We start from the raw sequence: 14876 nt of genomic DNA on the forward strand, positions 1-14876 counted from the left end.
GATGCCAGGCGCTCCAGCTCTAAAATAGACAAGAAGAAAAACTCCCTCTATAAGCAAACGAAATACCTATTGGAATTATTCCAATATACTTCGGTACCTAAAAGAAATTATAACCAAAAGCCAAAGAAGGAAAGAATAAAAAGACATTTTACAATTATATCCAAACAGTATCCCGTACAGCTCATTAGACAGTTTGCCAAGTAGTAAATTTCAAAGCTAAAAACTGGAGAAAATCGTCGAGCTCTCCAGATAAACACCAAATATGGAATGTATGGATGCAAATGAAGATAAAAAAAAAAGAACCTGGAACCAGAAGATGCGGCGCCTGAAACCATCATAACCAAATCTCCATCAGCAACACCGAGAGCACTCAACTTGTCGGAATTCCTCATCTCCCTCCCATTATACAGCAGCTGTTGTTGCTGCAGTGGCACCTGTGTCTGTTTCCAGCATTCAATGCATACAATTTCAAAATTCAAACAAAGATATCGACGGGTTAAACAAGAACTACACAGAAAAGGGCACGCAGATCCAACCTCAACCTCAAGCAGAGCTTTCAAGTTCTCAACCTGTTCAAAATGCACATAAAGTCAGCATCAGCATCAGCATCATTACAACGCCTTAGCAACAGAACTAAAAATTAGCAGAACTCCCAATCCTACAATGCCCAGAAAGCGAAAAACAATATAGGGTTTCAATAAAGTAACAAAGGGGGTAAATTACAGATTCGTCCCGATCGACGTCTAACGTGACGATTTGCTCGTCGGCGGTCATTACAGTGATCTTCATCTTCTCCGGCCCGCTTCAACCCAATTCGAGTTCCTCGACGAATGCGATTACGCGATTCTTAAAACAAAAAAAGGTATTACCGGTATAAATAAAGAGGGTGTTTCAATTTGTGTACTCCATTATTGGTGTTTTCTTATTGACAAAGTTATCTTCCACGTCGTTGACTGATGCTTGCAAAGAACTCGATTGTCTCCGTCTCTTCTTTCACCACTTGAAAAATTACTTACCGTGGCTGTGACTGCGGTAACCCCCCTCTCCCCCCTTCTTCAAAGTTACCTCTTTTTAACTTCCTTGGAGCGGAGGGTCTCTTCAGATTCCGCAATCCAACATCAATTAGGAATCTCAAAACATTATTAATAATTACTTTATTTTCCTGTAATTCGTATTTCGTAGTACGGGACACGTCAACAATTTCACTTCTGTCTCATGAAATCAATAGGGCATTGAATATATTAAAATTAAATATATAATAAAAAAATCAAAATTAATGCCTCGACGTAGGGAATGGGCTATGGAATGATGAGAAGATTCATGGGCCGCCTTCTGGATTGGCCCATTTTTGTTCATTTACACGCAGATTTTAATACTTTTTTTTGCATGTTTACTTTGTGATATGATATTTTTATATGATATATAAATATATGTGATTAAATTTTAGGGATAATTACACTCGTCTCCCCTAAAATTTGATGTAATTACACGTAAATTCCATGTAGTTTGGGAAATACATCTAACACCTATGAATTTTGCTTTCGTCTAACAAATAGGTTTCTTCGCTAGTCAAAAATCAATGAATTGCTGATATTAATAAAAAAAAAGAACAAAAATTGATGTTTACACTGATTACTTAAATTTGTATATATTATTTTATTTTATTTTATAATGTACGTTTTGATTTGAATTTATTACCTCAACAAACTAACTTATAATGTTTTGATACACTCAAAAATATTTTTATAGATACATCACACATATATACTTTCATGGCAAATATTTAGTGAAATGCAGTCTAATGATTGGCGATTTAAAGAAAGCATGCATGTACAAGTACAAATATGTAATAATTTGGAAGTTGCACCACCAACACCATTTCTTGTCCTTGGATCATTAATTGTCAATAAATGTTTAACAACTTCTCACAGTGTTGGCAAAATGGATCCTTATAATTCCAAATTAAATTCTTGATTGCTTGAAACTTATGTCCCGAGTAATTAATGAGACTATGTCACTTTGCAATGAAGATGCCCATTTTTTTAATTATACGTCCCTAAGAAATTCATTAATTACTTATGGTGACTTAGAATCACCATTTAGCTCAACCCTTTTCATTTTCTTGCTTTTTGACATGGTTGAAATTTTTACTTTAATAATTAGGGAATTATTATTTTTAAATGCACACATATTTTAATATATAGATATTTGTGAGTTTCCTCGAGTTTGATATGGTAATGAGACAATTATGCCCCTCATTTACGGGTGTAAGGCTTCTTTATGAAGGATCCACAGGTTTATTACGTGGGTCGAGTCGATCCTCAAATGCCAATGAGAATTGTTAATATTTTAAACACGTATTACAATTTTGGAAGCGTAGGCCAGACGCTCAAAAGTTATAGTATCCACACTCTGTTGTTTATCGATACATTTTGATAGATTTACGGATTGACTTTATGATCCATACTAACTTAAGCATTGGAGTATCTTTATTTATGAGTTTTTCAATGTGTTGTAGGTTATCTTTAAGAGCTTGATCGGAGGACAATTGCATCCAGGTGACCTATGACCCCCGATTAATATTATATCTCAACTAGTTTGCCCTTAATTTTTCATATGGATTGAATTTAAAATACTAAAATTAACAAAATGAAAGTATGTATTAATAAAATCCCATACTTAATTTGAAAAATCATTAATGACATTTACCCACCTTTTCTATTTCTCTAGTCCATAAACAATGATAACAAATTGACATGTTGAACAACAATTTAATGGTATGGTTCTAACAACTCATTATATAGTTCATAGTAGTTTCATACAACTTTTATTACATTATTTTAACTTTTTCAATCACGACTAATGTTAATAAATTATTGGTTTTAATCAAATCAAATTAGACTGTCCCAAAACGTACAACTGAATTAATAATCACGATGTACCATTAGCCGATCAACACGACCAATTTTTGATACACACTAATCATAAATTTTAATTAACTATAAACCCCCGAAAAAATAGAAAATTAACTTGCGAGCCTTCCGTGGGGCAAGATAGCAATAGACCCAAATATAAGGGCATTTTCAGCAATTTTTACGATCTATGAATCGACAAAAACTTTCTTATCAAATCAAACTCCACCATGATACCATCTACCGAAGGTAAAAAACAATTATAATATTTCTGAATCATCTTCTTCTTAGTGTAGTCTCCAAAAAGTCGCTCTTCACTATCACCCAGTATCCACCCCCATCCCCACCCTCTCTCCGGGCTCTGCTCCCAATTCGCCCATCGGATCTCCCCCAGACGCTTACTGTATTTTTCTACTTACCAATCAGTCCATGCGTACGCAATCATACATCTACACAAGCAAGGAAGCAGCTCTCGATCAACCGGAAAGGCTAACCAGATCTCTCGCTGTCAAATACCAGCGGTAGTAGCTGTACGCTGATTGTTGGGTTCTTGCTATATCAGTAGATAGGTAGATACGTAGGTGCACACTGTCAGATGGCGTCGCCAGGGAATCCAACTCCACCAGGCGGAGGTCCCTTTGATATGCATAAGTTATTCAACCCTTCCACCACTCCGCCGCCTGCCTCTGCTCCCCCCGCGAACCCTAATCATCAAAACTTCACCAATAATGCTGGTAATGCTAATAGTAATAGTAATTTGGTTTCAGCCCCTTTCCCACCCCCTTCGGCCTCTTATCCTCCACCCACCGGCGCAGGCGGCGGGCCATACTCGTATTCCCCTCAAACATCCCCATTTCATTACCATCACCCAGTGTACACCCCGTACTCCAATCCCTCGCCGCCCCACCAGGAATTCGCTAACGTGCACCCTCAGAGGTCAATGTCTTATCCTACGCCACCGCTCCAACCCCAAGTGCAAACACCTACTTCATCGCACCAGAACAATTTTCAAAACCCCCCTAATCCCCAGAACCCTAATAACCCCGGGGCTCGATTGATGGCGTTGTTGAGTGCGCCACCTTCCACGCTGGAGGTTCCTCAGCAGCCGGCGATGCCAATGCCTCAAATCCACCCCACCTCCTCTTCGGGCTCGGAATTTTCTGCAGCACAAAACGTGAACATCTTGCCCTCGGGCTCAGGTCTAGTGATTTCACATCAGGGCCCTGTGATTCGGATGCCGAGTAGCAAGCTCCCCAAGGGACGGCATCTGAACGGGGATCATCTTGTTTATGATATAGATGTTAGATTGCCTGCGGAGTTTCAGCCTCAGCTTGAGGTTACACCCATTACAAAATATGGGTCTGATCCAGGACTTGTTCTGGGGAGGCAAATTGCGGTTAACAAGACATATATATGTTATGGGCTCAAGTTGGGGGCTATCCGGGTGCTCAATATTAACACTGCCTTGAGATCCTTGCTTAAGGGTCTAGCTCAGGTCTGTTACCACTTGGCTTATGTCAATTTTATTCTTCTGATATATTTTAAAATTTGGAATAATGTCGTTTATTTGTTTCATTAGGTAATAGATGTTTCAGTAATTAGTATGTACATTTATGGTGTTATTTATTCTGTCAAAGCTAATTCAATCCAGGTTTAATAACTTGTAGTAGTTGTGCTTTGTGTTGGCTGAAGCCCTGAACTTGTGCATTTATTGTTGGTTAATGATATACTTCTGTTTTTAGTGTATTCTGCGTCTTCATTTAATTAATTAGTAGTGGCCTTGCGATTCTATCTTTCTCATTCATGGCTAGTGTCAGTCACTTGATAGCTAGCACAGATTTTAGGTATAGTTTCAAATGTTATTTCTTCACAAAATGACTGGAAAAAGAATGTACCATGGTTTTCTTGGTATTTAGTGATATATGTGTGCTTTGGCAGTGTAGATATATTTTGGATTATTATATATTTATTTGTGAATTCGAAACTGTGCCAGGATTGGAGTCGGTTTTTATGGCTTTAGTTTTGCAGGCTGGGCATAAGCTCCAGTGCAAATCTTACAAATATATAAATAGGCTTTGGACCTAGATTTTATGCGTTCAGCCTCTGCTATATACTAGTTTGCATGGTTGTTTGAAAAATCTTCTAATTTGATATTTTGTTTTTTGATTTAAAGATATATGGGTGTTTTCTTAGCATTACTCCTTCATTTTCTGGATATTCAAGAAAGCATTCATGGCCTATCTTGATTTATTTCTTGAATATTGTATTTTCTTACAGAGGGTCACAGACATGGCTTTCTTTGCTGAGGATGTTCACCTTTTGGCGAGGTAGACTCTTTGTCAGTTTCTTTTTTGCAATTTTCATCTTTGGTTTGCCTTTAATATGCTATTTTACTGCATATAGTGCAAGTGTTGATGGCCGGGTTTATGTGTGGAAGATCACTGAAGGCCCGGATGAAGAAGACAAGCCTCAAATTACTGGAAGGAGTGTTGTTGCCATTCAAATTACAGGGGATGGGGAATCTGTCCATCCTAGAGTTTGTTGGCATTGTCATAAACAGGTACAACGTCCTTTGGTATTTATGCTTTCTAGTTTGCAGCTGCATTTTTATACCTTCCACCCATAGTATTGGTTAACCAAGTCAATTTTCCTGGTACAGGAAGTTCTTGTAGTGGGAATTGGCAAACGTGTTTTGAAGATTGATACCACGAAAGTGGGAAAAGGTGAAAAGTTTTCAGCGGAGGAACCCCTCAAATGTCCCATTGACAAGTTGATTGATGGGATCCAACTTGTTGGCAGCCATGATGGTGAAGTGACTGACCTGTCAATGTGCCAATGGATGACCACTCGCTTGGTATCTGCTTCAGTGGATGGAACGGTTTGTCAAAAAATCTGCCCTTCTTTTTCCCTAGAGCTTCTTTAGTTAATCTTCTCTGGTACTAATAGGGACCAAGTTGATAATTACTCTTCTCATTCTTTAATTGCTATTGTTATTATTTTTTTCTGGAATTAATACGGCCGAGGGTGGATATACTGTTATAACACAATTTTATAATCATATAAGTGGCCGATGTGTGTGCACGTGTCTATCTTATCAATGTTCAGGTCCTTCAGGAAGTCCCTAGGATCTGTAATTCAAGTATGTAGCTATTTCATAGTCAACTAGGCCAAAAAGGTTCTAGTTGAAAGGAAAAGATCCCAAGTTGCTTTGAGGATGTGAACACATTGTCGGAGATACAAATCGTCTAGAAGACATTTAATACACTGGCCTAAGAATACCCAAAAGGAAGATGAATGAAGCACAGGGATCTTACTATTAACTATAAGTTGATTATGCTAAATTATTGAAATATCCCTCGTTAGTCACACTTCTGAAGGCACCATGTAGGAGAAAGGGCAGGCAACTGTCCTGAAAACAAATTAATGTGCCCAGCTCCAAAGTGGATGAGAAATTGATTGGAGAACAATTGTTTCATGCAAGAGCAAAGAGGGCTAGACCAGTATACTTATTCTATGTAAAGTAATGAAGATGAACAGAATGATGTGGCCTAGACATGGTTTTAAAAGCCAAGGAAGGCGAGACATTTCCTGGTTTAACAAAAAACAACGTGCTCAACAATAGCTAGATTGGAATGTATGGTCTTCTTTGATGAAACTGAGACTTTCAAAATTGAAAATAGCCAATCCATGCTATACCTTGTGTCCTCTTCAGAAAACAATCTTAAGGTATTAACTAGCTACTTTTAAGTTTAAAATGGTTTTGTCAGAGTTTTCTGATTAAATTCTTATAATCATCTAAGCAAGACAGGGTAAAGTAATGCATCTTACTTGGAGTTGGTGATGTTGAGAAAATATGCCAACTCTGGAAGTGTGAATTTTTGCTTATGTCAAAGACACCTCCAATACTGAGTTATTGCATAACTATATTCTGCTTGCATAATTAGGTTATTTGGTAACTGGTGATTGTGCAGTCATTCCTAGACAATTTGAGTTTCTCCTGACTTTTTCTGTTTGTAATTGCAGATAAAAATTTGGGAGGATCGAAAGGCACTTCCAATTGCAGTTCTCCGACCACATGATAGCCAACCTGTTAATTCTGTCACCTTTTTGGCTGCTCCCCATCGTCCGGATCATATCATTCTTATCACTGGGGTACAAGCAATGAGAAACTTTATCGTGCTATGATATATTTTTTAAAAGTTACACTTCAGTATCAATTACTTTTGTCTTTCCCAAGGAGCTCTTTAATGTTGCTTGGATCAAAGAACGGTTTGCCTGTTGGTTCTAAATTTGCTATAAATTTTATGCACTAAACTTTTAAAGGATACATGTAGGGCCCACTAAACCGGGAAATTAAAATATGGATATCAGCAAGTGAAGAAGGTTGGTTGCTTCCCAGTGATGCGGAATCATGGCATTGTACTCAGACGTTGGAACTAAAAAGTTCAGCGGCTCGAGTGGAGGAAGCTTTCTTCAATCAAGTAGTGGCCTTGCCGCAAGCTGGCCTTCTCTTATTAGCAAATGCCAAGAGGAATGCTATATATGCCGTGCACTTGGAATATGGTCCTAACCCTGCAGCAACGTGCTTCGATTACATAGCAGAATTCACTGTCACTATGCCTATACTGAGTTTTACAGGGACAAGCGAATTACTACCTCATGGTGAACAAATTGTTCAAGTGTATTGTGTCCAGACACAGGCTATTCAACAGTATGCGTTGGACTTGTCACAGTGTCTGCCTCCCCCGACGGAAAATTTAGTCTATGAGAAGTCAGATTCTAGTGTCTCACGTGATGCTGCAATTGAAGGACTTGCCAGTTTGGAGCCTTCTAGCAGTAAAGTGGCAGAGATATCTATGTCTAGTTCAGCACCCAAAGCATCTATACATGAGAGTGGCTTGGAGAATGCACCTACAGTTAGATACCCTGTTAGCGCTGCTGCTGGTGAGTCACCAACCATACAGGAGTTTCCTTCCTCAAGTATGGAGAGCAAACCAGTTAATTCGTCCACAGTTCCTGATGATAGTGATATGTCTTTTGCTACTTCACCTCCACTCCCTTTGAGTCCCAGGGTGTCCAGAACACTTTCTGGTCGTAGAAATAGCAACTTTGAGCATGGTCCTTCAGTTAATGATCGTAGTGCAGAACAGAAAATGGTTGAATATTCAGTTGATAGACAAATGGATACTATTCATACTAATTTGTCTGATGTTGCTTCATTGAATGATGATTCAAGGAATGATGACAATAAACTTTCTCAAGATGATATTCCCATGGCCCTCAACCATCCGATTAAGTTCAAGCATCCCACTCATTTGGTAACTCCTGCTGAGATATTGATGGCTAGTTCGTCCTCTGAGGCGAACCACACAAATGAGCCCTTAAGTGAGAGTGAACTGAGTATCCAAGATGTGGTAATTAGCAATGATACAAGAAACATTGAGGTAGAGGTCAAAGTTGTGGGTGAAACAAGATTCAGTCAAAATAACGATATTGGGTCTCGAGAAGAACTTCACACGGGTGTATCAGATAATAAGGAAAAATCATTTTGCTCACAAGCCTCTGATCTTGGAATGGAGATGGCTCGAAAATGTCGTGCCTTATTGCCTGAAACTTATACTGTGGAGGAAGCTAGGCAGTTTAGTGGGGCTGCTGGAACTGATGCAGATACCCAATCCTCTACTATAGTAGAAAATGAAGTGAGTGACTCTGATAAGGATGTTACCAGGAAGGTTGTTGATTCTACAACTTCTGTGGCAGCTCAACAACCTGCCCCAAGTACAAAAGGCAAAAAGCAGAAGGGAAAGAATGCTCAAGGATCAGGACCATCTTCACCATCACGCAGTGCTTTCAATTCTACAGATTCTTCTGTTGAACCAGGCATTAGCTCTAGTATTCCTCCTATAGAAACCGCTGTTTCACAAATTTTTTCCATGCAAGAGATGATGACTCAGGTGATTTTATTTATTTATTCTTTTTAGTTAATTAAGATGGTTCTGAACTAGTGATTGTTTTTCAGCATCCTATTCCTCTGCTGATTGTCTAAATCATTTTCATGACTCCTTATACTCTGTCTTTTCTCTTAGTCTAAGATTCCAATATTTTCATAGAATTGTATGCCTCAGTAATTTTTGGCTTACTGTATTGACTTTAAAACTTTTTGCTGTTAATTTTCTTTTTTCATTTTAATTATTTGCCAACTCAATTGTCTGGAGTGATGCTTCTTGTCTTGTCTCATTCCCAATTCTAGATATCAAGATTAAGAGTTAATGCTCAATATATGTGCAAAATTATATTTTCATCTACAGACATCTGTTTCCAATCAAGTATTGCTGTTGCAGGTGGAATTTGCTATGTAAACAGTTGCATCACCCTAATTATGTTTCTTTGCAGCTTGTGACTATGCAAAAAGAAATGCAGAAGCAGATAGGATCAATGGTTGCTGTCCCAGTTTCCAAAGAAAGCAAAAGACTTGAGGCAGCTTTAGGACGGAGTGTGGAGAAGGCTGTCAAAACTAATTCTGATGCTTTGTGGGCTCGTTTCCAAGAAGAGAATGCAAAACAGGAAAAGGCAGCAAAGGAGCGGATGCAGCAACTGACAAATATGATCAGCAATAGCTTAAACAAAGACTTGCCTGCTATTATAGAGAAAACTGTCAAGAGAGAACTGACCACACTTGGGCCATCCGTGGCACGAACGATCACTCCCACCATTGAAAAAACAATATCTACTTCCATCGTAGAGAGCTTCCAGGTGAACATTTTCTGTCTTTGTTTGCATGTACAATCATTTACTCACTCCATAGATCTTAAGTGATTTATGTGATGTGATCAGAAAGGGGTTGGTGATAAAGCTGTTAATCAACTGGAGAAATCAGTCAGCTCAAAACTTGAAGCCACAGTTGCTAGACAAATCCAAGCTCAATTTCAAACTTCTGGCAAGCAAGCCCTACAGGTATCATAAAAGAGAACAAGTTTGGTTTTTAGCTTTTGGCTCTAAATAGAAGTTTTAGTTCGCTGCTGAGAAATTTGTTAATAAGAGACTCCCCCTCACCCATTATTCAAAGAATGAGTTCGGAAAAAGAAAATACAGTTCTACTTGATTTGATGCAACAAAGTTTTCCTGTATAATTATGACTAATGGCTCCAGAATTTTATTTTACTGTCTTTGACATGCTCTGGGTTGTGTGATACAGAAAATGACCAGGTTGTAATCATAGCCTTTTTTTCAGATGATTATCCCGCCCTTTTTAGAAAGTAATGTGCCAAGAAACGATAGAATGCTACTTTTGGAAATGAAGCCCTTATTTTGGCATTAGCCAAGTACATCCTGCGGAAGATAGATTCTATTTGCTTATGCTGCGTTATAAACTAAATCATTTTTGACATTACTTTCTCTCCGTGCACTTCTGGATATGATAGTTCTGTAATTAGTTAATATTTTCGGGAGATGCCTTATCCACTGGTTAGTTTCTATCTTCATTCCCCGTTTTATAGATGAACTTGCCTTGCTTGCTGATTCTGAATACATTTGTATAAATTTAAAATTTAGTCTTAATTTGTAACGCAGGAAACCCTGAAATCAAGTTTGGAAGTTTCTGTGGTCCCTGCATTTGAGATGTCATGTAGGACCATGTTTGAGCAGGTTGATGCCACATTTCAGAAAGGAATGGTTGAGCATACAACAGCAGCTCAGCAACAATTTGAGGCGGCACATTCACCATTGGCACTTGCATTACGGGTACCAAACACTGATTACGATATGTTTCTAATGTTTCTATATACACCTTACTTACTACTTTGAAGGACAGCTCATGGAGGGTGGTAAATTGCCAGTCTTGACACGGTTTCTGTTCTTGTATATAAGTCTTCTGGTTATCTGTTTCTTTTTTCACTTTATATCCACCAGCGCCAGTGTTTTATCTTATTTTTCAGGATGCTATAAATTCAGCATCATCAATGACACAAACTTTGAGCAGTGAGTTGCTTGATGGCCAAAGGAAACTATTAGCTCTTGCCGTCGCAGGAGCAAATTCTAAAGCACCAAATCCATTGATTAGTCAACTAAGTAATGGTCCTCTGGCTGGTCTCCATGAGAAGGTTTGTGCTGTTTCTTCTTGTTTGGCAGGACTAAATGTGAAGCAGTGTATGGAGAAATGAGTTCATTTGCTTCTATAATAGCTATGTATACTGAAGTGAAGTTTAATATTTTTAGCTCGAGGTACCTCTTGACCCAACAAAAGAGCTATCTAGATTGATAGCCGAGCGTAAATATGAGGAGGCTTTCACTGCTGCCCTGCAAAGGAGTGATGTTGCTATTGTATCATGGTTGTGCTCTCAGGTATTGTATCAGGAGCGATGTTGCTATGCTTTCATTCAGAGTGGTTGGGATGCTATGTTAAGAGTCAAGATAACTTTTCATTCTCCACACAAGATTTTTGTAAAAATAGCTGGTATGCATTAACAGCTGCATGTGGTGTTAGTTTCAAGTAGCTTTGGGCCCATGGCTGAAGCATGTTGAACCAATTTTATGAATGATACTATATCATCAGAGGTTTCTGAAGCGAATAAGACTGATGCAAAAAGGGTCTCTTCTTTCTCTTGCATTGGTTCTTACTGACCTGATACGGAGTATGTTTGTTCACGCGGCTGAGCCTTTAGATGAAAACAGTTTTCACTCAATTCCATATCCTTTTTGAACGCAGAAATAGAGTCCCTTGTTTTCTTTTCCTCCCCTATAATGCTTTACCTAAAATTAGATATTTTTAACTTTTTCTTTCTGGATGGCTAGCATTTGTGCACTTGACTCAGGAACACTTTGATTTTCATACACTATGTTCTCTAACTTGTATCTCTTTGTTTGTTGTTTGCTATAATTCATTTTTCTTCTACCAGGTTGATTTACCTGGAATTCTGTCGATGAATCCCCTACCTTTGAGCCAAGGTGTACTCCTCTCTCTTCTACAACAGTTGGCTTGTGATATCAGCAAAGAGACCTCTCGGAAATTAACATGGATGAGGGAGGTTCTATCTGCTATAAATCCAACTGACCCAATGATTGTAGTGCATGTGCGCCCCATCTTTGAGCAAGTTTATCAAATATTGAATCACCATCGCAGCCTTCCAACCACAAGCGGTGCTGAACTTTCCAACATTCGCTTGATCATGCATGTCATCAACTCCATGCTTATGAGCTCTAAGTGATTCCAGTTAAAAGAATAACAGGGTCGATGGAAGGTTTAAATATAACTATATAGAAGTGAGGATGTGCAGAGCTGAAACTGTAGCTGTCTTTCCCATTCTTATCAGAGGGTGGAAATATGTTTAGAGGTCTGGGCGAACTTCAATTTTCCCATATTTAAGTTATTTGATGGGACATCTCTTGTTTATATGCAATTTTGTATGTTAAAACTTTCCTTTAGCAGGGATATTTGTGTTTGTGTTAAATTAAATATCTTGGGTTACAAGTTGCAAGTTGCAACTAGAAGTTGGATGCAAATCGTTTATAATGTGGGGGTGATCTGCAGTGGGTGAAAAATTGTACGTTTCTTTCCATCTTCCCTTTGTTTTGGTCCATCATACACTCTGAGTTGCGTCTACCGACCAAATCAAACAGTTAATGATGATAGTAAATATTGCGCAGCGTCTCAAGGTTGCAGGGCTTTGCATCCAAGTTCCATTTTGAACAATGGAAATAGTGGCCAAACTGCGTTTGAATTGCTATTGTTCTTGTCCACGGAACTCTTTGTGCACCTTCATCTTGCTTTCTTCCTCCCTTTTGAATTGACCACTTAACAACATAAGATGATGGATCAAATCTTAGGACTTTGGCCGCAACGTCTGTTACAACCAGTAGTTCATTTGTCAAACTTTGTACCAGTGAAGCACTCCCCTGATATTCAAGTCAAGCAAATTAGAATCACAGACACAGAGTGAGAAAGAGAGAGAGAGATTTTTCTGCTCGTCACGGATATGTGGTTCCACAGGCACGGATGAATGAAGTTGCGCCCTCCCCTGGATTTCACTTATTACTGATATCGCCTTTCACCAAGCCAGCTTTTTCAGCTGCAAGTTGACTGCAATAGGCCCCCCATAGATATTAAAATTTCATATAATAAAGATATAACTATATTTACAATCATTCTTTTATGATTTATTTACATTAATTAATTCTGTCTTTTTCATAATTAAAAATCAATATTGACAAATAAAAAGTATGAGTAGATTGGGGGTGTATGTATAATTTTTTAAAAGATATAAGTGATTTATATAAAAATATCGATGTTTTCGATTGGTATATATATAATTGTCGAAAAAGCATCAACAGTTTTTTACAAACATAAAATAGGTTAGGAAGTATAAATAAAGTTATCCGAAATCTTAATGAATTATCAACAAATACCACAACTGGTACAGAACATTTATTTATGCTGATTGCTTTCTGTTGAAAGCAAGTATTTATTTGTCCAAGGTTTTAGAGTAGAATTATAAGTGATGGAAAGTAGAAAGAAAGAAAAATAGTAGATTAACATATTCTGGGTTGTTGTATTTTTCATTAACATCCAACAGCAAGCTTAGTCTTTGCCCAATCACATACATTATTTTGACTAAGCGGCCAACACTAAACATGTTTCCGATTATTGGTTCCGCTCCAACCAATCACATGGGATGGATGGACCACCAGAATCTCAACTATCAACCTTTCTCTTCATATAAAACCAACAGTTAAAATCAAATAGTTTTTACATATACCTTTATGCTAGTTAGTATTTTCCCTTCAAACTAAAAATATAAAGGAAAAAAGGAGGAAATATAGAGCTAAATATTCACATTACAATTTCTCGCTTCCTCAGCGATTTGCCTCATGATGCATAAAACTATGGCGCCATCACCAGCACTGATCCGTTTCCCACCTCCGTGTCCGGTAAAATCTGCTCCTACTCGGACTCCCGTACCCAGATAGACCGCCAGTATTCCACCGACGTCTCGAATTAACATTCAAATTCGAGTCGTAGACCGCTCTGGCGTCAGGATCCGACAGTGTTTCATAAGCGTTCTGGATCTCGATGAAATCTCGTCCGTCCGACGTCGAGGCAACCGACGAGTCCATAAATCGCGAGGTCGCGTCGGGATGGTAAAGCTTGGCGAGCGTCCGGTACGCCGTCTTGATCTCCACCTGCGATGCGTTTTGCCTGACACGAAGGACCTCATAGAGGCTCCTCCTGTCGGCGGCGGCAGCGGGCTGCGTTACCTCGGCCATGGCGGCGCGCAGAGACATTCTGCGGTGGTGGGATTGTTGGAAGGATAAGGAAGGGAAGGTGAGGGTGAGGGTTCCCAGCATTGAATTGAAAAGGGATTAAAGATTTGGTTTGGGGGAAAGAATGTTGCGATTTGTGGAGAGAATTAAGAGATGGAGAGTTTATAACAAAGTCAGAAGGGGCGGGGAGCAGGAGTGGGGCCCAGCGCCACCTGTTTTCTCTGTGTCTGCGTGTTTGCTATGAGGGATTTATAGTGTGCTGACATTGCACATTGGATTGGGTTGATTTGCTCGGTTTCTAGAAGCTTAAGCATCCTGCTGTCGGCTCGGCTTAGCCTCTTGAGCCGTTTAATAGGCGTTTTGATAAAAACTATTATAATATATTTCTTTTACTATATTCATAAAATTAATTCTATATAAATAGATATTATTTATTTTTTGGGGGGATTATTATATTTCTATACTCTAATTTATAATTTGCTTACATAAATCATTCTTATTTACGCGTAATTACAAAAACCACTCATAACAATTAAAAAGTAAGAATGTAATAAATAATGTTGTGACGTCTTCGAAAGTGTATGTATAGTTTTTTCAAAAATAAGAATAAATTTGTACAAATAAATTAATATTTTTAGTATGTATATTTATAATTTTTAAAAAGTAAGAATAAGCTGTATAAATACAGTATAAGGTAGGCTGTTTGTG

General features: G+C 38.4%; 3 protein-coding genes across 3 annotated transcripts in view; 1 reads left to right on the plus strand and 2 right to left on the minus strand.

Annotated features, from left to right (window-relative positions):
* LOC105175011 (DNA damage-inducible protein 1) overlaps nucleotides 1-1113 on the minus strand; it is a gene marked incomplete in the record, with an annotated part of 6847 nt that extends 5734 nt beyond the window's left edge. Inside the window, 3 exon segments of the mRNA XM_011097306.2 lie at nucleotides 304-440; nucleotides 537-569; nucleotides 724-1113. Coding sequence (XP_011095608.1) covers nucleotides 304-440; nucleotides 537-569; nucleotides 724-789 — 236 coding nt within the window.
* On the plus strand, nucleotides 3144-12398 carry LOC105175012 (enhancer of mRNA-decapping protein 4). The gene is made up of 12 exons (XM_011097307.2): nucleotides 3144-4407; nucleotides 5190-5239; nucleotides 5316-5472; nucleotides 5572-5790; nucleotides 6936-7064; nucleotides 7247-8866; nucleotides 9306-9665; nucleotides 9747-9866; nucleotides 10482-10652; nucleotides 10847-11011; nucleotides 11127-11252; nucleotides 11807-12398. Exons 1-12 carry the CDS (start codon nucleotides 3508-3510, stop codon nucleotides 12113-12115), a joined length of 4326 nt encoding a protein of 1441 aa, XP_011095609.1. The 5' UTR covers nucleotides 3144-3507; the 3' UTR covers nucleotides 12116-12398.
* Nucleotides 12528-14189, minus strand: LOC105175170 (dnaJ protein ERDJ3B). Its single transcript, XM_011097517.1, has 3 exons — nucleotides 13825-14189; nucleotides 12960-12987; nucleotides 12528-12803 (listed from the first exon to the last, which is right to left on the minus strand). Exons 1-3 carry the CDS (start codon nucleotides 14187-14189, stop codon nucleotides 12528-12530), a joined length of 669 nt encoding a protein of 222 aa, XP_011095819.1.

Source organism: Sesamum indicum, linkage group LG12, assembly GCF_000512975.1.
Source record: "Sesamum indicum cultivar Zhongzhi No. 13 linkage group LG12, S_indicum_v1.0, whole genome shotgun sequence".
Classification (NCBI taxonomy): domain Eukaryota; kingdom Viridiplantae; phylum Streptophyta; class Magnoliopsida; order Lamiales; family Pedaliaceae; genus Sesamum; species Sesamum indicum.